Genomic DNA, 27,863 nt, shown 5'->3' with positions numbered 1-27,863 from the left:
TTTCCCATACATTCTCCTAACATTTTGATGATTCCCATTTTCCTATCCTTTACATTTCAATACTTATCTGCTACTTAAACATATCCAATTTCCCTCCTTCCCTCTTCCTCTCTCCCCCACTTCTCCAGGAACAGTTGCACCTCTGCTCTTTGTATTATTTTATTTTAATTGCAGATAATGGAGACGCTCATTGTTTTAGTATAGGAAGATCTCAAGTAAACTTATTAATGTGCTGTTTTGAAATGACAAACTATTTCTGGTTGTTGCAGACATTCATCTCTTTAAAATATGCAGTAAGCATCCTAATTCTAGCTTGACCACACACTTACATTTCCTGTTTATGATTTCTTAGCATCAGCCATTATGAGCTCTCCTAAGGCTAAACTGACATCTTTCAGCAACAATGTATTTCCAGATTGCAAGGGCTACCAAGGCTGTCTATATAACAGGGTGAGTGGATATACAATACACACTGAAAATGAAACAATAAGTATGAGCACTCAAACATTTCTGGGAGAAAAATAATGGAAGGAACACATCAGCAATATTTCAGAGGTGGAGACTGTGTAGATTTCTTTCTGTTCTTAGGACCTCATTACATTTGCCACCAGAATTGCCATGAATCGTGGCGAACCCAGTAGTGCCCAGTAGGGGGCATAAGGAACCCATTGCCCCACATGGTTTGGCTTTCCCCTTACCCCATCCTACAGTGGGAAGCATCCACTGCCCAGCTTTTCCCTGTTGATCCTAATGCAACACTGGAAGCCTCCTGTGTTGCTGTGTCACTGTCATATGCTCATTCCTCTTCAGTTTTTCCATGGAGCACTGCCAGACGTAGATGTACATGATGGGATAGAAGTTGGCGGGCTCAGTGGCAATACTGAAGTGGAGCCGGCATATGCCACCAAATTTGGCCCATCTAATGAGGTCATTAATATAATAGATATTTAATGGTAAACATGTTTATTAACATGTTCAGTTATTAATACACTAATCTTATCTATATTTTTAAGATGAAGAATACATTTACATAAGTGTATTGCTCCTTTCCCTTTTGTGACCAGTCCCTGAAGGGAGTCAAGTCAATATTTCTTGGCTGGAAGGCACTTGGACTGATTTCTGAATTGAAACCTTTTTTGATGTTCATTTGAGACTTACCTTAGTCTCTCCTCTTCACATTAGCTATGTATAAATGAGCTTAGATCAAAGGACACAAATGAAGCATCAAGTTTTCAAAGCAGAAAAAGTGTAATTTGGGTTGCAAGGTTTTACTGGGCTCAGAATAGTGCCTGAATACTATTTGACTCATCTTTCTCTCAAGCTCACTTTACATGTCCTTTGTATTTCTCACTTCTTTCATTGATTTCTCTCTTCAAATGTACTTTCACCTAGAAACATATCTGAACCAACTGTTCTGCCATTTTCGTGCACTAGATGAGTTTGACTTACTGACAATGAAGGACTAAAACTGTAGCCAATATAAAATATGCAACAGGATTATTTGCCTTAAAAATGGCATGTAAAATTGTGTATATTTGGGAAAGCTATATATACAGGATGTATGCTAGGGGAAATTATGCACAGGATGGATGCACATTACCATGAAGAAAATGAGCTTATGAGAAATGGACACAGCATGGATACAGAATGATTCATTCTTTCCTTCTAGTAAAAGGGAAGGAGAGCGTTAGGAAAGGCTCTGTAATCACCAGAATGGTTGGTGACCGATTCAACATCGCAGGACCTTTCACACATTATTTCTGAAACCAAAATCTGACTTAAAATGGGCTCTTTATGTTAGCAATAATATTTTTTGCCACCATTGTGTATCAAACAATAGAATACGGTCAAGATAAGTAGAAGTGGACATTTGGAGCATTGCTACAAGCTCCAAAAGGCAACTCATAGGTATAGGACAGAAGAGTAAAACACTGACCTTCCAAATCATAGCACTAACAATGTTGAGCTTTCACACATGCAGACCCTTTCAATACATAGCTGTGTAACAGAGGTAATGCATAAGCAAGTCCTAAAATGAAATGGCAGAGCTTTGTTCCTTGGCAGCTTTGAGAAAGGTTGGGGAACACTGAACCTTTTATCCTCTGACTAACATTTCTAGTTCCCGCTTGTTAAAATGGAAACTATAATAAGCATGCTGAGCATACAAGTGTTGGAAGGCAGTATTATATTTCAGACAACCCCAAATTCTTTAAGATTCCAGTTTCATTCTTCGGCTATTGATGTTGCACTTTGCTCTTAAATGTCAGAACAAAATAACTAATACCTGCAATTTATTCAGATGACATTTCAACAATATAAGATTTTCAGATTACAAGCTTCTGCACCATGTTCCTTCTAGTGTTACACTAAATGTGTAGATTTGGTGGATTTACATAATAGCTTTAGATAATGAATATTTATAATAATGAATGAATTTACATAATGACTGCAAGTTAAACATGCCCCATTAAAACTGCATGCTCTAATTTATGTACTAAGTTAAAAAAAACTTTACAGTTTATTTTCATTCATATTAGACTATCAGTTTTTCTCTATTAAAAAAGTACCAATCTCTGCCAAGCAGAAGTTGTCTACCAAGAGTTTTCCCCTCCACAAATTAAGCTACATCGTATAATTTGTACTCAGAATTATGGAATTTTGTATCTCATTTCATAACTTTGAAATGAATTAATATTCTATCCTATAGAGTGCTTTATGTTAATTTGAGTAGTAGCTAGAAAGTCAACAGATGTTTGGAATAAGTATGGATATTGGATTCAGAAAAGTTGAAAATTACTGTTTTATGACCAACATTCTTATTGTCTTAGGTCAAATGATTCTGTTGACAAGTTCTCCACTGTTGTTGTGTGCCTTTAAGTCCTTTCTGTTTTATGGCAACCCTAAGGTAAACCTATTACAGGGTTTTCTGAGATTGCATGTTACCTGCCCAAGGTGGATTTCTATGACTGAGCAGGGAACTGAATATTCACATTAGTCCAATTCTTCCTTTGTTTATCTTGCTACATATTGATTTTGATCTTCGACCTCTATATCTAGCCCAATTTCCACTTATATGGGTACTTTACTGCTGTAAACCTTTAGGGATAATTCAGGTTTATTTGCTCTAGGACCCTTTCATTTGTCTTTTTAGCAGGCCACAGTATCCTCAGAACTCTTCTCAGGACTACATCTGAAGTGAATTGACTTTCTTCGTATCAGCTTTCTTCACTGTTCAGCTTCACAACTGAACATGAATATGCATCTACACTGTAGAATTAATGCAGTTAATGTCCCATGTCTCAATGCTGTGGAGTCATAGAAGGTGTAGTTTGGTAAGGCATGAATATACTTTGTCAAAAGAAGGCATACGACCTTGATAAACTACATCTCCCAAGATTCCATAGCATTGAATATTGGAAGTAAAATTTTTATCAAATTAATTCTGCACTATGGATGCACCATAAGATGACTAAACTGTGGCTGATGTACTTTATCCATATCAGAAGACATAGCTCCCTAGAAAGTATGAAAATGTTAGGCAAGATGGAAGACAGTAGAAAAAGAGGAAAGTCACATTACAGATGGTTAAATTCAAACAGAGAAGACACAGTTCTAGATCTGAAAGGCCTGAGCAAGGTTGTTGATGATAGTGTTATTTGGGCCTCATGTAACCTGGCCAGTTAATTTGTGGCCAGTCTAGAGCAGAAATGCTAAAGATTGGTCCCAGAGACAGTCACATACACCATCTTGAATCTGTGGTGGCAGGTTGGCATCCACACAGTCCAGCTGGGATAAAACTTCACCAGCCTCATTGGACCACCTGTGTTGCCATTGTCAATCCCAGATAACCAAAGAGCTCCATGAGAGTTCCTGGGTGTCATGGGCACCCCGTAATGACATCAATAGAGGTGCCCACAAGACCAAGAAGAAAAAGGTGGGAGATCTGGGAGTGGCAATGGCAGCAAAAGAGAATGATCGGTCCCCTTTTCTCTGCACTGACACTCCCAGACTCTGGACCATCCACAATTTTCATGGTGTCCCTAATATCAAATTACAAATTACCCGGAGACCCACAGGTTGAGAACCACTGCCATAGAACTAAAACATAGCTTTTGTGGTCAGTTCCCTTTTCCAGAGCAGTACTCTCAACTGGATTTTTGCTGTAAGCATTTAACCTTCCATTAAATGCTTAACAGGTACCTGCTCCTCTACATTTTATATACAATGACTATATAAGATTTGAATATTTTAGCATTACATTACCACTGTAAATGGGGTGGCAGCCATATTTTGTCTACTCTTTAGCCTCTACAATTTGGTGAGGGAAACACATCCTATAATAGGGTTGACATGAGTCAGAAATGACTCAAAGGTACATAACAGCAAGAATAGATTGTCTCATTGCTGTAGTTGCATTCAAGTGGATCCATAGAACTCTTCAGCTACATTTTTATGTGAGCTGGAATAAATGACAACTGGAAATAGAATTATCCATATTGCACAAGCTTCTGTGGACTTCAATAAATATAGAGTTATTTCACCATGAAATGCTGGTAGATCTCAGTTAGATTGCCATGAAGTATCAACCAGCCATGCTCATTATGCTGATTTCAAGCTTAAGTGAAAATGTGAAAAAGTACTGAGCCCTCTGTTACAGAAGTAAGGAAATTGTTATATGGAAGTTTACTGTTTAATAGAAATGGTAGATGCATTATATTTCAATGGTAGATGCAATATATTTCATGCTGTATTTGTATAGTTGTTAGTTACCCTGAGTATTTGTTGGTGTAAAAATGGAATATAATTGACCTGCCATATCCATAAGGTATGCATCCATAGATTCAGCCCACCACAGTTCAAAGATGTGCTGAGCCTACAATATAAGCATACTCTATTGCAGCCCCCCACCATCTCAGAGATCCTCAGGTTCTGTCCAGCACTAATTTGAGATGTTTGCAATTTTATATTTGGGGTGGGGGTATTGCGCTACTTACGGTTGGTGTTTGAATAATCAGGGTGCATTTGGACTGCAGATTACTACCGTTTGTCACCACCTTGATTGCCATGACTCAATGCTATGGAATGTTTGGGCTTGTACTTTGACAAGACACTGGCACTCATTGGCAGAGAAGGCAAAAAAAAAAAAAACGTGTAAAATTATAGCTCCTGAGAGTCCATATAATTGAACCATGGCAGTTAAAGTGCTTTTAAGCTGGCTTAATTCCACAGTGTAGATGTACTTTTAGATTCAACAAAAATTCCTTGAACGTAGAAGCTGAATAAATATCTGTTACTTGTTGTCCTCTTTCAATATACATGAAAGGATGTATAAAAAAAATTCAAACTCATTCCCAGCAGTAATAAATTCCAGATAAGTGTTTGCTTTTCCTTACTATTGGAATAAATGCTTCACCTTTATTGGTTCAGCTTCATTCGACACTAATAAGTGTTTTAACTTGAATTCATTTCCAGGCGTTTATGCCAAAGTGCAGCTAGAATGTAACTGTAGCCTTAATTGATTTATAGCTACAAAAACCTTGAATATTGCTGGGTTTTTTCCAGAGGTTCAGTGAGAGAGAGAGAGAAACCTCACATTCCTCTCTGTGTTAAAGTTGCACTGCGAGTTAGTGGCATGGTTCTGCTAATGTCATTTTAACAGTGATACTTAAGGTCCTCTGTTGCCATAAGGTGGACTCAAGTCCTAGGCTCCCACTTTGAAAGACTCCCCATGGTTTCCAACACAATTTTGTTTGACATTTAGTTAAAGACCACCTTTATGATGTAACTGATTTTTCTACTCCCTTGGTGGTCACTTTAAAAGGTTTAATTGTTGCTCCTTTAAAGGTCACTATTAGTAATTCTTTCAAGCCCTTCTCTGTAAAGCAAAGTGCTGATTAGCATTGCTTTCAGGCAACCTAGGTCGCAACTCCATCACCTGAATCCATATAGTGTTCAATGATTTGGAGAAATAAGGCAAACGCACAGATATAGGATGGGTAGAGGCAATTCATTTCCCGTGTTTGGGGCACAAACATTTGGAAACGGGCTTAATCTTTATTCCGTCATTTGCTGACTTTAGCTTTCTACAGACAAAACATGAATTGTGACAGAAAAAATATTCAGAATTCAAATCTAATACTTGAAACAAAATAATCATCCTAAAATGAAAATTATTAAGTGATATGGCAGACTAACGGACTTCATCATTATTTCAAGTTACTGAATGTTTCAATTAGGCATTTTGAACAGATATAAAAAGAAATTGAGATTTATACTTAATAATATTACATTGGAACCTGAGATTTTGCTATCCTTTCATATAAAATTGTATATGTTGTAAGGGAGAAAATGTTATGAATCAGATTAGGTTTAGTACATACCCGACGGAGAGATATGCCTCCATGAGATGGAAGGGTCTGGTTTTCCTGTAGCCAAGCAAGCCAGTGTAACGTTGCTCCCTTCATTCACCACAATGTCGTTTGAGATATGACTTATCTTTGGAGAAACTGGAATGAAAAAATGGGAAACAGCTGAAATTTTCCTTAATCCAAAATCACTTTACCAAATTAGGTAAAATTAATTTGTTCCACAATGGCACTGTCAAAAATAAAGTTTCCGTAACCAGTTTTAACAGTCAAATATCCTCACAAAGCAGCATTTCCTAGATATTGTTTTAACACATCTACATCCTTGATATTTACTTTTCATCCCGAGTGCCCCTCCGGGGGTTGAGAAGGATGGGATAGAAATACTAGAAAGAAATAAATAATTATTGGGCATACTTATCTGAGAATAAGTCTTACTGAATTCAATGGGCATTACTTTTGAGCAGTTGTGATACAATTTGGATTTCAGATATTGCATGTATGGATACACCTCTCATGGCATACCAGGGCTGCATAGGATTAGTCATAGGGCAGAGGAACACGATTAGAATGGGTTGAGTTCCTACACGTTTAAACTCATCTTTGTGTCTGTACAAATCTCTCACATGTTGAGCGATAATGTTTGCTACTGAAGCCTTTTTTGCTTCACAAAGGCTTCTCATGTGCTAACAAAGGAGAACGATTGCAGGGCATTTTTTAAACAGCAGATACAGTGCCTGGGGCAGAAATAACAAGAAAAATAGATTCCTAAGCCACTTAAAATTAGAACATTTCAATATATTTTAGCAGACCTTTTATTAAAAACTTGGGAAATGAAACAGGTCATCAGTCTATTAAATGAATTAGATGCTGGAGATCTACTTTCAAGATGCATGTGTGTCCTCTAATGCTCTGATAGCCATTTTTAAATAACTTCTCTTCAGCCACAGATCCTGATGAATGCCATCACATGACACAGACCGCGGCCCCACCCCACTGATGGCTGAAGTAATGAAGAAGTGTCGCAAGGAGCTTCCTTGCCAATTACAGAGAGCCTTGTGTCTTTTGAGTAGCTCCAACGGATGGGGGAAATGGCAACCCAGCAATACAACAAGCTGTGATTCTGCACTTTCCCGTCTGATGGGAGAAGGAATTACACCTTGCCCTAATGGCCTATGTAATGGGGGAAGGAGGGCAGGCATGCGGGCCACCACAAGGCACCCCACGCCCCCTCCATGTTGCCTGTAATTACTGGCAAAATGGAACAAATAGAGGGGAGGGGGCATCAGTACGGTGAGGTTCTGGGATTTCCCAATTTGCTCCGGGCCCTGTGGGGATTGACTTCCGCAGTCCTAGGGGGTCAAGTCTCACAGCCGTTCCTGGTTCTTCAGGTTCCTGGAGTCTGAAGGAGCAGGATGGTGCGCACTCCCTCCCCCCAGCCCCTCCTTTCCCCCTCAAAACCTTACCAGAGTGGCCTGCTAGCAGCACAGGCCTGTCCAGAGAGTTCTGATGCACGAAAATGATGCATCAGGAGGTGGGGGGAGGAGAGGAGGTGGAGGGATTTCCTTCCTCCCCACCACCTCCTGACACATTATTTTCATGCATCAGGAATACCCTCAGGAGGGGCCTGCACTCCTGGCAGGCCTCTCAGGTAAGATTTTGAAGGGGGAAAGGAGGGCTGGGGGATAGCTGGATGCTCTCCCAGGTCATTCATTGCTTGATGCAGGGTGGCATCTAGCCACCCTCTCAAGGGAAAGCCTGGGGTTTGCATTGGGGGTGGGGACAGCAACTCAGGAAGAACTGGGTTAAAATAAACCAGTTTATCCAGGGGTTTATAATAGTGTAGAAGGGCCCATTGTTTTTCACTGCTAAGACTTCTATAGGATTGATGACAATTCATTAGTCAGTTGAAGGCAATTTGATATATCTGGGAGATTTGCAATAGGGATTAAGTGTCTTATTGACTGGCCTTGTGGGGGAAAAAAACTAAGCAGCTGCCTGTTTTTTTTTGTTTCTGGCAAGCAGTTGGAAAGAAAAAAATAAGAATTTGGTGCTCATTTTTGGCACCCTTTTGGTGAGGGGTTCAGCTCTGAATTGGTCTCCACAGCTCCTGGGATTTGGGTGGGGAGGAATGAGACTTCTCAAGGCAGACCAAGGGTTTTGTTCATATTTATACACTGGTTCTTGTTTAATCCAACTGTGTCTGGTCTCATTATTATATGGTTGGTCATCTAATATCAACAGTTTGCTACAAGCATGAGTCTTGCTTCTAAAGCTGTGCTGCTTAATCACTATCGTTTATACATTATTCCATATATATTTTTACTATAAGGATCCACAAGGTAGTATTCAACCATTATGTTTTTTTAAAAAACACCCATGAAATCAAATGAGAGATTCTCAGTACTAATTCAGGTAATTTATATCAAAATATATACACCTGTATATTACATGATACAGTAAAGTGCACAAGCTACAGTACAGTATTCAGACAACTGTTGCTGTAACAAAGAGTGAGATTGTTTCCTGAATCAATACTAAAAGAACCTTGGATTTCATAAGGAGAACATTTTAGAAAAAATGTTGACACTACCAACAAGGTCCTGGTCATAATGGTTTTTTAAATTGTTCTTTGTGGTCTCCTTGTTAAAATTGACCCTTTATTTTACTGGGATTATGGTGTTTCAAGTGATTTGAAGTCAGTGCTCTGAAGGTTTCTTTGTAATGGAATCTCTCCTACCAATTATTCTATGTTCTGTCCATTGTCTGTAAGAGCGCTTCCTATGGGGACCAATTTAGAAAAGTTTCTGTTTGTTAGGAACCCAAATGTCAGTTCTGTTTGATAAATCAGTAGGGAAACTCCCTGAACCTGAACAGCTTTGCCATCATCTTTTCTTCAGTAGGCTGCTTCTCTCATCCTTTTTTCACCTTTCCTGAAAACACATTCCTTTAACAAAATAATTCCTAACACATTTAGTTGCTGTGTGACTTACTGCAATGCTTCTGCATTACTCTTTCCCTAATTTTTTATCCCATTCCTCAGCAGTGAGCATCAAGCCTTGAGCTATAGAAACCCTTATTTGCCATGAAGCCTCATTGTAATCAGGTATTATTTTCGTTTAGACTGGTTCTGACTTGATTTGATCCAGCTCCTAATTTCAAAGAATGATTCAGAAACCCAGATCACTAGTCCTCCCATTTCCATGCACTGAGAAACTAATATGTTTTTCTTTGTAGCATGATGTCACACAACTTTAAGGAATTTTGTGATATGATAACCTTAAAGAGGAAATTATCCATTGCAGACAGATGGAGAGTGCTTTGTATTAAACATCTTTAACAGTTTCTCCTTCAGGGATACTGTTTTAAAAGCACATATACTTAGCTCAGTACTCATTCTTACCAATCCATGCTGTATTTGCTTTAACACTACACCTCCCCCCCCCCCCCCCCGCATAAAGAAGAGCCCATTAAAGAATAAAAGTACAGAATCTCATCGTCTTCAGCATTTTGCGTACAAAAACTGTGGTACATGTAACCAAGAAACAGCAAAGTGTGGTCAAGCTGGCAAATGTTATTAATGAAAAAGAAGACATGGGGGTGCAACAGTTTGCTTATGGCTGAATTTGTTGAAATGAGCCAGATCTCTCTCTCTCTTTCCTCTTTTCTTCTACACCTACTTTACTAAGTGCAACTACATTTGCCCTTTGAACTCCATTGTTAAAACTGAAGTAAGTCAAGAAAAAAGAAGGAAAGTGGGGGGAAAATAGAGAAACTGAAACATTTTAAAGCCATTGAAAGAGGGTTCCAATCAAGACTATCCCTGCAAAATTAGGATTGTTGGAGGGTATGGAAGCTTCAACACTGAACCTCAAATATTCAGGGCCCTTCTACACAGCATCTAAAATGAGGAAGACACCGGGTTAAAGAGGAGGGGCTGGCAGTTAAATGATGCTAGCAGTAAATCCACACTGATTCACTGCAATGGATGAAAAACACGTTAAAAAGGTCCGCTTATATCCCAATTTTGGACAAAAAGGCATATATTCTCTGCATATCACTGTATATGTCTACACTTGCGAAAAACATATGATTTTATCCCCCCCCCCCCCATGGAGACTGCTTCAGCACACATGCACTTTAAAAAAGTCTAAAACAGCTGATCTGGTTGTCAAACAGATACACCACAGGTTTAAAGTATGCACAAAATGAGAGCAATTAGAACTCTCTGAAACTCTTTCTTTTAAACTTTATAATATTAAACAGAGCTTGAATTAACAACTGGAGGAAAGAGAGATCCCACAGAAGTTTTTTTTTTAAATCACTCCGTTATGCGCTGGACCTCATATGTGCACATACAAATCTGCTTATATTTATTTAAAGATATTTTCATGTGTGCATATACAGTCCAGCACAGAACAGAGTGCTCTTTAAAAAAAAAAACCTTCTGCTGGATGTCCCCCTTCTGCTCTCCATCTTGTTTTGATATGGAGGAAGCCTGTGAGTGTTGGAGTTTTAAAATATACTAAAATATTTTGAAGATAAAATGTTGGGTTACTTTAAGTATTGAAAGTGCCAAGTCATAGTTACAGTGATTAAATATGAGGATAATGAAACCCTGAAGTTAGGTTTGCATTAAGTGTATAAGGTAATGAAAGCATGAATGCAACATTACTTCATGCAAGTGTATATAAGAACAGAATAACAGAATAAGTTGGTGCCAGGTGATGTCGTTGAGCTGAGAAACTCTGCTTCAGTTTGAAGAAATACCTGACAGTGAGGATAGTGGGGGACCCAATACCGGGATTAAAAGGTCTGTGTGGGATTTTTTGCCCTCTATTTTTGGCACTGTCTGGAAGCGCTTTCAGAGTTGACTTACTACTACTCTGTATAGTACAGCAAAGGTCAAATTTAATTATCAGAAACCTTAGTCTGCTTCTTGGCAGGGGGTTGGACTGGATGGCCCATGAGGCCTCTTCCAACTCTTTGATTCTATGATTCTATGATTCTATAAGTCTTTTTAGTGAATCAGGCTAGCTCTCACTACATTCAAAATTACAAAATCTTATGTGGAAGTCTTATGGTAAATATTAACAAACTGTTCTAACTCTGTCCCTAGAAGCATCATGTAGATTTGCTTTACTGCTACAAAGAGATTTCACGTGAATTGGCTTAAATTACCATTTACTATTGTGTAGTTTAATGGTAATAAATGTTAAAACTATAATGTTTTATAAGTTAATTAAATTATTTGCTTGCTTGACTAATATGAATCTTACATATAGTCAAGTAAAAGAACTAGAAATGTTATTTTTAAATAAAATTATATCAAAATGAGAAAGCAAATCAGATATCTAACAACAATTGTCAGAATACAATAACGTTCAGAGAGATGGGGGGGGGGGTAAACAAATAAGTACTCAAAAATCAAGAATGGTAAAGAAAGGATGCAGCTAAACTACTCAAGAAGACAGAAAGTTGGAAAATTAAAAAAAGAATAATTTAATGCCAAATTCTCATCACAGTTCATCTAATAAATTGCTATTAACAACTAAGTCCAGCAAACAAATAAAAAGAAGTTCATGATAATTGACCATATAATTCTAATGAGTCTCCTTTTGGAAAGAAAAGGTGGATTATAAACAAACATAACAATAACAGTAATAATAATAATAATAATAATAATAATAATAATGCCCTTATGAAAAACTTCCCATAAACACTGCAATTGTACATTAATCACAAGATTCTTGATTTAGATTGCCTAGTAGAGTTGTCAGTTTAAACAGGTCTGCTTCCCTTCTCTCCCTTAACTTCACACCATCCAAGCATTTGCTTTGTGGACCAACAAATTGAATGTCAAAACCAGATACAGGCAGTCCCTGAGTTACAAACATATGACTTACAAATGACTCATAGTTATGAACAAGAGGAAATGAGAAAAAAATCTACCCCTCAGAAGGTAAATTCATTCCTAAAAGAGTTACCATGGGGAAAAGGTGTCTCCGTTGAAATTTTATCCCCAATCCTTGATTCCACAACAAGCCACATTTTTCAAAATCCAATTATTACAGGGACAGAAAGCGAGGTGAAATCTTCTGAACAGGGACACAGACAGCAAAACAAATTCCACAGGGGTGTACTGTTAACCCTTCCCTATGCTATCCAAATGATGCACACACACACACAGAGACACATGGCTGGGGTGACACAACGAATTTCCCTGTTCCGACTTGCATATGAATTCAACTTAAGAATGAATCTACAGAATCTTTTTTGTAACTTGGGGACTACCTGTACAAGACATAGGCTGAAATAAGGGCAATTTTACTGCCATCTATTTAAATATTTGTTAGTAACAAACAAAAGCTAAAAAGGAGTCTCATCTAGATCATACCCCCAGCTTCCATGGGTGGAAACACTATGGCTTCCAAAGAGAAACTCACCATAAAACTGTGTTGCTCTTAGATCAGCAACAAACTGGAGGTGTGACCAAAGACTATCAACCTTCAAGCTGCAATGCCCCTGGAGAAGGCAAAAACTCCAAGACCAGTCTCAAGGTCAATAACTTTCCTCACCCCCTCAGGAGCATTTCCAAATTCCTATCATTCAAAAGTCAAAAACTGCTCACCGAACTCATTTATATTGTCATATTGGGCTGAGATTCTGCAAAATGCTAGTGGAATGTAAAGTTCCATGGTGTACTTTTGCCAAGTTTCCCCTCCTAACCCAGCAAAATCTGACCTTATGGTACTAGGCCATCCCCATAGTCAATAAATGACTGGAGAGGCTAGAGAATTTAGAACATTTTGTGATTGCTGCATTTCAACCAGGAGTCATTATCTCTTGGTCCTCTAGCATATACTTCTCATCTGACCAACTGCCCCCGCCCCCGCCCCCGTCTCCTGGTGCATCATTTTTATGCATTAAGAGGGTGTGAGGAGGAAGATAATGGTTGCTGCGTAACCATTTTTTATTGGGGGGTTGGTTTGGAGTTCTGGGGGAGGAGATAGGTGCTCTCTTGACTTTTCGGGCTTCTGGAGCCCGAAAAACCAAGATGGCTGTGCGAATTGGGCCTGGGATCATATTACATGATTCCTGGTCTCAATTCACACAGGGCTGACACCTAGTAAGACCTGGATCTTATCTAAGGTCCAGATCATACCAGGTGATTAATTATTTCAGAATTAATTCAGTTTTACTGGAAGTGTCGTTTGATACCTCTGTTAAAACCGAGACAGGTCTCAGTTTGAAGGCCTGTGTGGATGGGCCCAAAGAAGATACCATGGACCACCATGGGATGATATATCAATTTACACCACCTGTAAGATTCTGATCACACACTTCCTGATTTATTTTTGGTGTTCAAGTCTCTAGATTGGGCCAGGTACTTCAAACTGTGCTACTTCACTCCATATTGTGCTAACCTAATTGTATTTCAGCCCAGTACAAATTCTTTTGATTTGGTTTATGCTTCAACTAAAACAGTTATATCACTATAATGGTAACCCATGGATGTCTATCTTCTATAATGGATTTCATATTTTGGACCATACTGGGGCAGTTTTTATTGCACCTCTGATTAGTGCCAAAACCATATTACAGCTTCACTAGTTGTAACCTATGTTTCTAGCCCTTCTGGCAGACCTGACCAGTCAATTTTTGCTTGTGAATTTTAGCCAACATTTTATTGGCATGGTCTTGTGTGTATTTTGTTATATGTATTTTAATATAACAAAATGGGTTTTATTGCTCTGTTTTAAACCTGTTGTATTCTGTCTTGAGCTGCAAGGAGAGACAGACATTAAATTTATTACTGTTTTATTATTAATAGTGTGTATTATCCCAGCAACTTGCAGCTTTACTGTTAATCCATTCACATACCAAATATACAGACTTCATTTGTTTGTAGCCTTCTCTTTCAATGTATGAATGCACCACCATAGCCTCAAGGACAGGTCTAATGAAAACCTAAAGGGTGGTCAGTGATGTTGCTTGACATGGTCTTCTTATACTTTAGCTTTGAATGTACATTTGGGGAGAAAACTGCCTATAATGATATGTGTTGAGTCAGACTGGTCAAACCGCTCTATAAAAATTACATAGTGGGAAATCAATCAATATAATTCTGACCAGCTTTCTTTCACAAGAGCTGTTGCAAGACTGTGCAAACACACACAATCAATTCAAGACGGCTGTTGAAGACAGAAGGGAGCACATGGAATGTTTATTGAACCTGGCCTAGGGACATCATAAATGGCCAGTATGACATCCTTGAAAAGTTGCACTTCAGCATGTTTCCTCCCTTTTGTTTTTAAAAAAATCTATACTAGGTAGGGGGTGGGGAGAGTCCCCAATTTTTTTTCTTGAGAGAGTGGTGAGGAATTGCTCCAGATTATATGGGGAAATGTGTCAAACATTTCCTGTTTATTTCTACAAAGCAAATTGTTTACATGTGGGCACAATTTCAGTGATTGATTTTTCCCACCCGAGGAAACTAACGTTTCAAGTGCAGCATAACAACAAATGACATAGAAAACACTTGGAAGAGACAAACTGTGCAAGGCCACATTCACTCCCTTAGGAGATCAGTTAAAACTGTTGCCAAGTTTAGGCACTGACATAAGTACCTTAAACATATAAACATATAAAAACATGGGCTATGTTTCATTTTTCACCACCACCCACATTATGTACTACCTTCACAATGCAAAGCAGCACCTCCATGTTTACATGGATGCTGGGCAATAATCCCTACAGGAAAAACCCATTGGATTTTGGGTTTGCTTGGTGGGATTATGTGACTTATCACTGTTAGAAACAGAGGCTGGGTTAACCCTGGACTGATTCAGAATGGCTTTAAAAAACAAAACAAGATTAGGTGCACAGGAGTTCTTCCCAAATCCAGCTAATCCAGTGCTTCATCAAGCACAGACAGCACTCCGTAATAGGACCTCATCACACTAGAGCATTGATCCACTTTAAATCTGGTTGGTGCCTCCTTCAGAATTCTGGGGTTTATAGTTTAGGGAGGGCCTTTAAACCACTCCACCAGAGAGGTTCTCACTTAACGACAAACTTCAGAATTTTGCAGGAGGCAGCCACAGGATTTAAAGTAGATCCATGCTCTATTGTGATGAGGCATTATGAAAAGTATTTTAATGTCCTCTTGAGGCCCTGGCTCAAGTAGGTCAACTGTTGCCTAATTGGCAGAAATTCAACAGGTGAATGATTGCATATCTAAATTGAAATAAAAATAAAACATAAAAGTAGCCAAGTTGGCCATCAAAATTTCAGTTTAGGCTAATGCTTTTATGAAGATAATTCAAAGGTAATCAGAAATATGCAAAATTTCAAAGTATTTAAATGTATTTTGATTCCTGTTAGAAAAAAGTGACACCTCTCATTGTGATATAATTCTGTAAACTGCCAGATCATGCTGGACCTTTTATGTTATTTGTGTTATTGGCACTGAATGTGGCTTTTATTGGAAGCCACTCTGAGTCCTTCAGAGGAGATGGGGCAGGTTATAAATAAAGCACTATTATTATTATTATTATTATTATTATTATTATTATTATTATTACTGTTAAATGAGAATGCATTAAAAAAAGAACACATATAAGGCTTGATCTAAAGACAGCTGGCCACATTGTGTTTTGACAGAAAACTAAATGGGTGGGAGAGCTCTTATTTGGATTTGTTAAATATGGGCATCTCAAAAGAGAACAACCAATATATGAGTTCCCCTTTTCCTGAAATCTGAAAAACTGCCTTTGGACCGAAGGGGGCTAGTCACCCGTTCCAGCATTGGTTGAGCTTTTCTTCAAGGAGCCCTGATGAGGGAAAGAGAAAGATGAAGGATTTCATTTACACAAGGCCCCTTTAGAAGGCAGACATTGCAGGAACATCAATGACCCTCTTCTGCCTCACCAATGGTGGTGTGCAATGTGACAGAACCCCTTGAAAAAAAGCTACAATTGCAAATGTAGAGCCACTCATTGGCTGGTACCTATATCTAGCTTAGAGAGTACGAAAAAAAGGACAGAGGGGACAGCAGGAAGCAGGAATTTCCCTCCTCTTCTCAGTTACTTTGCTAAAAGGCAAAATGTGTGGATAGTTGGGAGAACATCTGGGATGTCTACTTTTTACATCCCTACAGAGGACTTTTGTAATCAGTTCTCCTTAAGGAAAAAATGACCAGGCAATGGATGAGTGACTAGCTCCCTTCCCCTATTGCTCTTTCTGTATGCAGATGCAAATACAGGTATTTCAAAATTTAAACTAATCTAACATCTAAAAATCTTCTCACCTAGAGCATTTCAGATGAGGGAGATGAAGGAGACATATGTATAGGCATATATTTATAGGTATTTATTCCAATTTACATTCGACTAGGTCTCCATCTTAACAGACTGATGTGCCCCAGTATTTCAGAAATGTAATATTTGAAGATGCATTGTACCAAGCTGACAATATCAGTAATGATATTTCTTATATATTATTTCATCAATGGGACCTGCCTGCCAAGCACTTTTGTCCAGCTTATTAAAATATTGTGAACATGCAGCATGAACCCTGGTGTTCTAAAACCCAATTATCAGTTTTATAGAAGAAAAGAAAAGAAATATATTCTAACCATGCCAGAACTTCTCAGGTACTGCATGTCAAACTACACTCAGGCGTATGATTTTGTGCCAGACTACCCTATTGATCTTACAAACACTTTATTAAATGCAAAGTTTCCTTCACTCAAACAAAATTGCTGCCCTAGTCATGTGGAACAAACCCCTCTTGCTCTCTACAAATGAACCCAGCTTCCCATTTGCAGGTGAGCTGCTTTGCTGTTTTCTGATGCAGCCCTCACCAACGCTATTTAATGAGAATCTGGGTTTTAGTGTACCTCATCCTGAGCTAAAGGTCAGAACTTTCTTTATGACAACTATGAGAAATAAAAGCTGGGAAGCATTCAACAGGACCCACAGAAACAAAAGACATGCCACAAGATAGTTAAAATATAGTTTATTAGGATCAAAGGCCAATTCATTTTGATGTATGCTCTTAAGATTTTTTTCAGGAGGCTGCATGAAATGATAAAAAAGACAATAATATCACATGGTTATAACAATAGACTCTACATGCTGACTTATATTCAAACTTCAAACATTTCTGAACCAGAACCAAGCTGGATAAATGCAACGTTATGAAAAGCTGAAGTTCTTGGAACATTTTGTGAGCAGATGGTAGAACAAACATAGATAATATTCAAGGGCACATAGATATGTGCTAAAGGGAAAGACATCTTGTGTCAAGACAAGATGGCTGGACACCATGATTATGGGCTGAATAATTGTCACAATTTTAATGCATATACTATAAAAATCATATGCCTGATATTTCCTATTTCCTTTGATTGGGAAAAGATGATAATGCTTGGGGAAGTGAAAGGCAGTAGAAGAAGAGGGAGACTGTACTATGAATGAACTGATGCAGTCCAGGAAGCAAAGAGTTTGCAAGATCCGAACAGGGCAGATGAAGACTGGGATTCTTGGAGGACTCATTCATATGGCCACCATAAGTAAATGTTTTCTTGATGATGAATAAGGACAAATATTTTTCAGAAGAATCTGTCAGGGGTTGTGATGAGGATGAAGATGAAGGGCTCCTTTGCCCAACATCTGAGTCAGGAGCAAGCAGAGAGCAGCAGCCTGACACTGAGGAATATACCCCTGAAGAGCAAGTCTAGGAGTCGCAGGGAAGTAGGGATGCAGAATTAGGGCAGGATCAGAAGCTTCAGGAAGCAGACTAGGAGTTAAGAATTCGAGCGAGGCTGCAATTAAGGAATGATGCCATCCAACTGAGATCTAATCGGTTGTTTCAGAGGAGGACCAACAGATGAGAGCACGTGTGAAAGTGCAAAAATAGCTGGAGACTGGAACTAGAAATTGATGGGAACAGGCCCGTAGCCGGGGGGAGCTGAGTTTGATTCGGGGGGGGGGGGGGGGTGAGTCTGAGTGAAAGAGGGTCTACCCTAGCAAACCTTTTGTATCATTATCCCAATACCCCCATGCATATGGGATATATTGAGCATGGTGATCAGATCATGATATAAATAAACATAACAGTTTAAATAATGTACCAGTAAGGCCTTCTCGTCGACCACCATGAGAATTTCGGGGTGGGGTAGGGTGAGGTGAAGCCCCTCAAGGCCCCACCCCCCCCCCCCCCCAACTATATGCCTGGATGGGAGCAATGCTGTGAAACTGCTATAGTCTGAATGTCTGTTGGTGAACTCTTTGGACATTGATTTATTTATCGTGTCAGGAGCAAACCAAACAGTTGTATTTCATTTTTTTTAAACAAACAAACAAACAAAACACAAAGTTTGCAAGCTTGGTAGTTGATTAAATATCCTTTGACCAGTAGCTGGCCATTTGGAATGCCTCTGGTGTTGCTGCAAGAAGGTCCTCCATTGTGCATGTAGCAGGGCTCAAGTTACATTGCAGCAGATGGACTGGACTATATTTTTGACTTTGGTTTGAGTTGCTGAGATTGCTTGGTTTTGACCCTTGGAAAGAAGTCTGGACTATTTTGTATGCTTTGCCCTTATTTGGCTGATTGCTATATATGACTTTGATTGAGACAGTGAGTGGCTGTGTTAACAGATATTCTGTAGACAGGTCTTTGACAGAACCTCATCTTATCTATTGGCCAAAATCAGAGGTCTGTAACAAAATGATGTTGTTCCAAGAAGAGGGACATCATAGTAGCACCTGTTTTGTTGTTTGTTATTGTACAAGCGATGTCCCCTATACATTTCTTTAGAGATCTATTTGCTTTTTCTTTACATAGCCCTTTGACTACTCTGTCTATTGTAGGTACTAGGCCTGTGCGGTTTCGTTCGTTAATTCGTTATTTCGTAATTAAATCGTTATTTTTACCATATCCGACGCGATTTCAAAACACATTTTCAAACCCGGAAGGGTTTAAAAATATCGAAACAGCAGCCCCATATATTTTACGAGCTTCAGCTCGTGTCGTTAATGGGATGGAGGCTGCTGAGTGCTGCTGGTGCCTGGGAGCCAATCCGGCGCTCCCAAGCACCCCAGCAGTGCACCGTGGCAGGAGCCGGAGCCGATTGGATGGCGCGCGCGCGCTCACCCTTACAACCGGCCTCCGCACGCCATCCAATCGGCTCCGGCTCCTGCGCCCTCCTCCTCCTGACACTTCCTGCAACACAGCTAGGAGGAGGAGGAGGAGGAGGAGGAGGAGGATGGCGTGCGGAGGCCGGTTGTAAGGGTGAGCGCGCGCGCGCCATCCAATCGGCTCCGGCTCCTGCGCCCTCCTCCTCCTCCTCCTGACACTTCCTGCAACACAGCTGGGAGGAGGAGGAGGAGGGCGCAGGAGCCGGAGCCGATTGGATGGCGCGCGCGCACTCACCCTTACAACCGGCCTCCGCGCGCCATCCTCCTCCTCCTCCTCCTCCTCCTCCTCCTCCTCCTCCTCCTCCTCCTGACACTTCCTGCAACACAGCTGGGAGGAGGAGGAGGAGGAGGAGGAGGAGGAGGATGGCGCGCGGAGGCCGGTTGTAAGGGTGAGCGCGTGCGCGCCATCCAATCGGCTCCGGCTCCTGCGCCCTCCTCCTCCTCCTCCTCCTCCTCCTCCTCCTGACACTTCCTGCAACACAGCTGGGAGGAGGAGGAGGAGGGCGCAGGAGCCGGAGCCGATTGGATGGCGCGCAGCGCGCTCACCCTTACAACCGGCCTCCGCGCGCCATCCTCCTCCTCCTCCTCCTCCTCCTGACACTTCCTGCAACACAGCTGGGAGGAGGAGGAGGAGGAGGGCGCGCGGAGGCCGGTTGTAAGGGTGAGCGCGCGCGCGCCATCCAATCGGCTCCGGCTCCTGCGCCCTCCTCCTCCTCCTCCTCCTCCTGACACTTCCTGCAACACAGCTGGGAGGAGGAGGAGGAGGGCGCAGGACCCGGAGCCAACTGGATGGCGCGCGCGCGCTCACCCTTACAACCGGCCTCCGCGCGCCATCCAATTGGCTCCGGCTCCTGCGCCCTCCTCCTCCTCCTCCTCCTCCTCCTAGCACTTCCTGCAACACAGCTGGGAGGAGGAGGAGGGCGCAGGAGCCGGAGCCGATTGGATGGCGCGCGGAGGCCGGTTGTGTGAGTTTTCAGGGCTGTATGTATGACCATGTTCCAGAAGCATTCTCTCCTGACATTTTGCCCACATCTATGGCAGGCATCCTCAGAGGTCTGTTGGAAACTAGGCAAATGGAGTTTAAAAAATGTTTTGTAAATATTTACGAAATTTCGTAAATAACAAAACATTTTTTTGGAAAGTTTTGTAAATATTTTAAATAACGAAACAAAAAAACACCCCAATTACAAATCGGTTTTAGAAACAATTTTTTTCTTGATCAAACAGGCCTAGTAGGTACACTTACTAGATCCTGAAATTCACAAACCACATTAATCAACAAATACACAGTAGAATAGCCGCATTTTTTATGCTATGCAATGCAGAGATCAAAAAGTGGATGTGAGAATCTCATCTTCTCCAAGTGAAACATACCTAGCACCCTAAACTGCTTGGTTTTCAAATAATCTTAAACTCTTCTCCCAGCTAAACATATCATGCTCCCAAACCCTTTCCTTAAAGTGTTCCTTTCAGGAATCACATTCTAGCTTGTTGACCTCCATCTTCAAATGCCATGTCCAAAAATGGACACAGTATTCAAGGTGAGGTACTATCATTTTCCTCGATCTAGAGATTATACTCCTGTTGATACAACCAAGAATTACAATAGCTAATAAAATAATTATGTCAATCATTGAGGGTTTTCTGATTTCAGGAGTGACTTGAGAAACTGCAAGTTGCTTTTGATGTGAGAGAACCAGAGGATTTCTTAGGGGATGCTGAGATGTTTTACCATCCTGTGGGAGGCTTCTCTCATGTCCCTGCATGAGGAGCTGGAGCTGACAGACAGGAGTTCAACCTGGTCCCTGGATTCAAACCACCGACCTTTTGGTCAGCAGTACTGCCAGCACAAGAGTTTAACCCATTGCGCCACCGGGGTCTTTATGATTTTATTATTATTAAATTTGCCTTGTAGGAAACAATGACATATTTTAGATGTAGGGAATAGAAACTGACACCAAGATGATTGTTGTCTGTCTTCCATGTAGTGCATTATTTGTATAAACACATACACACAGTAACATCACCTCTCCCTCTCTGTTTTACACACACACTTTAACCACCCATTTCACTATCTTCTGCAAAGCTGCCAAAAGCTGAGAAATCTATTTTATTGTTGGGATAAAGTCCATCTTGAAAGATCATCTTCCAGCCAGATGATATGGCATTTTTCTGCTTTCTGCCAAAATATTCTGATTACACAATACAGTCGTGGAGATTGATTACATTTAAAATGGAAACTTTGAAACCTTATAATGTTACAAAATACACAATAAATTTTCACTAGACCAACAAAAAAGCAGACCTCTGCAAAAACTTTCTTTCTTTCATTCTTTCTTTCTTTCTGTATTGGTAAGACAGTATTTGTCTGGTCTAGCTGTAGTGACAGATCTGATTATGTAATAGATACTGTATGTGTGTCTTCTCAGCCAATAATTTGAGGGACTATGAACCAGCCCTCTTCTTAAAAAGTTTGAGGACCCCTGCTGTATAGCCCCATATCAGGAGAAAGGTGAGATAATAAATAAAATAAATAAAAGTAAAGTAAATAAAATAATTATTCCACCCTACAATTAACTCTTCTAAAATATTGTTCTAGACGGAGAAGATGACACACTCATTTTTTTTAAAAAAATTCTAAATGACAGTTATAAGAATTGTGTATCAGAATAATTAAACATGTTCCAGTTCTACTTTTTTATTTTAAAATGAGTAGAGAGAATCTCAGTAACTATTCTGCAGCAGCTGAAAGGGGAAAAAAATCTAGCATCCAATTTCCCAGAACAGCCAAGTATAATATTACATTGCCTTGCAGTTTGAATTGGGTTTGTACATTTTCCCCAAAATAGAAAGATATTTCAAAATATGTCACCATCTAACCCTCAAAGGCAATAATCCACTCTTAACATAGTTCATTTAATGGTCTCAAAAAAAGCATTCATACTCTGCAGAGCATCTTTAAGATTAGAAACATACAGAAGTATTTTTTCCACATAAAAGGATAATTTATTAATCAGATTCTCCATGTAGATTCTTGTAATGCATCCATTACTCTAATTCATTTTGCAAACTTCTATTCTATGGCATAGAAGAAAGTGAACAGCTGTGACCTATATAGTGCAAAACTGGGGGAGGGGGCAATCCTATGAAGATTTAGGTTTTCAAACTCTGATCTTTAAATATCTTGAAGTTAAATATCATTAAATTGTTGAAAATAAATGGGAAAAAGACATCATAGTTAATGTTTGCATTTTAATAATATAATCTTTTAATTTTGAGATGTGATGTATTATTATCTGCAGTGTATTACTGGAAAATGTTATTTTTCTTGTAAGCCAGTTAATGAGATCAACATACTGCACTGCTTGTTTTTTTTTTAAAAAAAATCAGTATTTCATATTCTGCAGGAGTAGCCTACACCTCAAACTCCTACAAAGAATAGCAGTTAAGTTCAGACGATGCAAATAATTGAATTATTATATGGTAGCTTTAGCAACTGCTTTGTTACCGTTGATGGTAGGTATTCATGTTACATCCCCATAAAAAGAATAAATGTTTTCATTATGGATATTATTTTTGGATGTTGCAATTTTACATCTCAGCCCGGCCATATTTTGAAAGTGTGAAGTTTTTTATTTTGCCCTCAACCTGTGTTACAATGGAGACTACGAATGTGAAAATTTGTTTTCCAACACACCAACAAACTTGATGACCAATCTAGAAATAATGAGCCGGACACAGAAACTTGGGATAAACAACAGACTACCTTATCAACCTAGAATATATTTAATTTAGTTATGTCTCTGAAGTAGCAGAAGGATGTGGGGGGGGGGGGGCAACTTGAAGAAGGTATGGCTGTGGCTAGGTGTCAATCTGTAACCATGTCCCTCTTCTGGGCAAAAACACTTGACCCCAAAGGCAATCCAAAGCTATGGGTTGCTCAACCCAACCAATCATTTTCTGGAAGACATATCTAGGCAGATTCTAGGGCCCTTATGAATTGAGCCAAAGAGCAGGCTCAATTCAGTATCCTGAATGATGAATTTAGCCTGCTTGCATCCCAAAAGGGACCCACTAGCTCCCTCAGAGGTGGCAGGGAGTCCTTACTGGCCAGCTAGGGATATCCACAACAAGGGTCAATGGGATGGGAGGGTACAGTCATCCTGCATCCCTGGGCCACCTTAGCCCAGACAGTGCATGATGTCTGCACTGTCAAGACAGCTGTAGTTGGTTTTTGACATCCCGTAACCCAGGGGACAACTCAAATTCTGGCTTAGGAATCATGTGTACCCTGCATTAAGACTGCCTTCCCTGAGATTAAGGTGGCATTTAGCTGCCTTGGGGTTGATATGAAGTTGTGTTGATCTAAGTGATCAGTGTAAATGTGCCTAATTACAGGACTTTAAAAGAGAGAGAAAACACCCCTGGGCAGGCTCTTTCAAAGCCCCCCACCCTCAGGATGCAGGGCATTCAAGTGTACAACTCTTTACTAAAATGGTGCCAAGGTATACATCAAACTATCATATGCTTCACCTAATACCTGCCAGTGTCGAACTGTTTAAAGACTGGATTTTGGAGAAATACTTATAATCTTTGAGTATATTTCCTAGGATGAAACTTTGAACAACATGAGATAAGGAACTCCTTAATAGGTAACACCCTATTTGTGTTTCTTCACTTTCAGAGGCAGCTTTAAAAAAGTAAGCTCTGATCTGTCTCCTGTGAATGGATGTGGTTTATTTTGAGTGAATATGGCTAGAACTGGTCAGGAGAACTGGATTACTTTGCAAGAGAGTCCATGTGGTTAGGTTCCTCCTGTTGACGCTTTTAAATATTTATTATGATGACTTGGCCATGTTGTGGTTAATAACAAGTTTCCATGGAAAAGGCTTGGCCTGTCCAGATTCAACCTTTCTGGTTTTTTTCCTACATGGAGGCAAACACAGCATCCAACACAAAAGAGAAAAATATCAGAACTTCTCCGAGAGGAAGTTTGCCATCTATGTAGTTGTTTAATGATTCAGGCAGCTTCACTTGTGGAAAGTCTTCACTGTGGGTAGTCCCTCATTGATGGATTAACCCATTTGTTATGATGAATAGTATTGACCCAGGGATACAAACATTCAGTCCAGATATTCTATCTGTTCCCCAAACATGGGCACTACTCACCCATGTATCATAAATCCACTTCAATTTATTCCCTCCCTCCCCAATTGTTACTGAACAATTGCATCTAGACAGTGCTTCAAACCTGTACAGTTGAACTTGATTTAGGGGTGAGAGAACAAGTCTTATTCCAAACCTCCAGACTTTTGCTACTAATAACTTAATATAAGTATGAAAGCACCGAGGATAAGGTGGTTCCTGAAACACCTCATAGCAAAGTTACCAGGGAGAGAGGGAGAAACACTTTGCCAGTGCTAATCTCTAGATTAAGAGGAGAACTGCTGAAGGACATTGCCTCCAACTTCCATATCACTGAACTGATTCCAAGGATGCAATGGTTAATGGTCAAAAACTAGTAAATCGCATCTCCCTGTGGGAGCAGTTATCAACTGTGCCGATAATACAGGGGCCAAAAATTTGTACATCATCTCCGTGAAAGGAATTAAAGGGTGCCTGAACAGACTGCCAGCTACTGGTGTGGGGGACATGGTAATGGCTAATGTGAAGAAAGGCACGCCAGAACTCAGGAAGAAGGTGCATCCAGCAGTGTTGATTCGGCAGCGGAAATTGTACAGGAGAAAGGACGGGGTGTTCTTATACTTTGAAGACAATGCGAGGGTGATAGCAAACAACAATGGGGAAATGAAAGGTTCTGCTATCACAGGCCCTGTAGCCAAGGAATACGCAGATCTGTGGCCCAGGATTGCCTCAAACGCTGGCAGCATTGCATAAAATGTGCGTTCTTTCTTAACATTCAATAAAATTGGTTGTACCAAAAAAAACACACAAACTAGTAAATCTGTTATCCAAAGGATGCAATGATTGGAGCCTGAACCCAAATCAAAATGAATATAGGTTAAAGGTTTCATCCAGAAGTATCTGTAAATGGGCTTTCCTTCCAAAAGAGTGCTCCGCAAGTGGCAGATTGCTTTCTGGATTCAAAAGATTGAAAATGGAATTATTTAAGAGCAGTAATCCCACTGCCTCCATAAGTGCAGCAGGCACCAATGCTTGACATAAGGGACATTCATCTTAACAAGGGCTTTTCAACAGATATCTCTGGCTAGTTTTAATTTGCCACAAAAGAAAAAGATCATCATGAGAAAAAGTAGACTAACTGTGGCTGTGAGGGGTGACACTGTCAAAGCCTACATTTCACTGAGCAACAAAAGCAGAAGTTTATTGCTACTTAAGATGTGAAAGATATACCCATTCTACCTACAAAAGGCAAAAAGACTGGCAGTTGAATCTTTAGCATGGATGATGGAGCGGAATCTTCTACTGTCCCAGAGGAGCACTTTAGTTTAGGGGTAGAGGGCAGGCTGTCCAGAACCCTCTGCTCTTTCCTCTAATAAAGTAGAATGGAGAGCAAATTGTTGATGGGAAAGCTTCCCACCAGAGTGGAAATAATCTATCGGACAGATGGCAAGCTATTTAACCTCAGCAGACTGAAAGCCAAAACCAAGGTTACAACAACATCTGATGACAACGTCATCTGCGTGCATTCAGAAAAAGACCTACAAGCCACTTTAAACTCCTTTGCAGCAGCATACAAGAAACTCGGCCTGTCATTAAACATCGAGGAAACCAAAGTGTTCTTCCATAGTCACCAGCCAATCCCTCTCCAATGCCAGAAATACAACTTAATGGTGTAACATTAGAAAATGTTGACCATTTCCAGTACCTTGGCAGCTACCTCTCCACAAAAGTCAACATTGACACTGAAATTCAACACTGCCTGAGCTCCATGAGTGCAGCATTTTCCAAATGAAGCAGAGAGTGTTTGAGCACCAGGACATCTGCAGGGATAGCAAGATGCTTGTTTACAAAGCTTTTGCCCTCCCAACCCTGCTATACGCCTGCAAGACGTGGACAGTCTACAGACGTCACATGCAACTCCTGGAACGATTCCATCAGCGCTGCCTCCGAAAAATCCTGCAAATCTCTTGGGAAGACAAGTGAACAAATCTCAGCATGCTGGAAGAAGCAAAGACCCCCAGCATTGAAGCAATGGTCCTCCGCCATCAACTCCACTGGACCGGCCACATTGTCCAGATGCCCAACCACCGTCTCCCAAAGCAGTTGCTCTATTCTGAACTCAAGAACAGAAAACGGAATGTTGGAGGACAGGAAAAGAGATTTAAAGATGGCCTCAGAGCCAACTTTAAAAACTCTGGCATTGACACTAAGAACTGGGAAGTCCTGGCCCTTGAGCGCTCCGGTTGGAGGTCAGCTGTGACCAGCAGTGCTGTAGAATTTGAAGAGGCATGAATGGAGGGCGAAAGAGAGAAACATGTTAAGAGGAAGGTGCATCAAGCTAACCCCGACCGGTACCGCCTTCCATCTGGAAACCAATGCCCTCAGTGTGGGAGAAGATGCAAATCAAGCATGGGGCTCCACAGTCACCTACGGACCCACCTCCAAGACACTACACTTGGAAGACTATCATCCTCGAACTACGAGGGATCGCCTAAGTAAGTAAGTACGTAAGTAATTAAGAGGGCAGGCTGTCCAGAACCCTCTGCTCTTTCCTCTAATAAAGGAGAATGGGCAGCAAATTGTTGTTGCACTGTCCTCTTCCATCATCTAGCATCTGGTGCCTACAATAAACTTACTCTCACACAATAATAGGACCAACCATGAAAATGTACAGGAAACACACTTCTAAAAATATTCTGAGATCCTCAAATTTCTAATTTGAAGATCCTTTGAAGTGTCAAGGTGTAACCTGAAGCTTTCTTGTTATGCATCCATTTTAATCCTAACCACTTGAGCATCTGCAGCTTCATGTTGGATTCTTTCACAGGAAGACTTAAAAATGGGCTCTTTGCACAGTACAGCTTTATTTTCTTTCATGCAGAAGTGTTAGACTTTTATTTTTTAATTAATTGAAATCGGTGCATATAGCTCCAGGGCAGCATTTGCTAGATTGTGTAGATGGTATTGATCTTCGTGTGAACATCGCTTTATAATTCAGGAAACCAAAGAATGAGTCATTGCACATACCTGATCCCTCATCAGGAGATTACTTATCTGTCAGCGAAGGCAAGAATACAGCAAAATGCCAATTTTGAAACCCGAACAGAGTTCACCACAGATCTTCTTCACTATAGAGCTCATGTGGCCA

At 40.3% G+C, this 27,863-nt stretch overlaps 1 protein-coding gene across 2 annotated transcripts in view; it reads right to left on the bottom strand.

Annotated features, from left to right (window-relative positions):
• The window catches only part of NEGR1 (neuronal growth regulator 1), a 624,711-nt gene that overhangs the window by 206,218 nt on the left and 390,630 nt on the right, over positions 1–27,863 (bottom strand). For both annotated transcript variants that reach the window (XM_060773729.2, XM_060773730.2), the window contains exon 3: positions 6,381–6,506. In XM_060773729.2, the coding sequence (XP_060629712.2) occupies positions 6,381–6,506 (126 nt within the window). The remainder of the gene's footprint in view (positions 1–6,380; positions 6,507–27,863) is intronic.

This window comes from Anolis sagrei, chromosome 4 (genome assembly GCF_037176765.1).
Source record: "Anolis sagrei isolate rAnoSag1 chromosome 4, rAnoSag1.mat, whole genome shotgun sequence".
In the NCBI taxonomy this organism is placed as follows: Eukaryota; Metazoa; Chordata; class Lepidosauria; order Squamata; family Dactyloidae; genus Anolis; species Anolis sagrei.
This window is presented reverse-complemented; position numbering and strand designations above follow the sequence as displayed.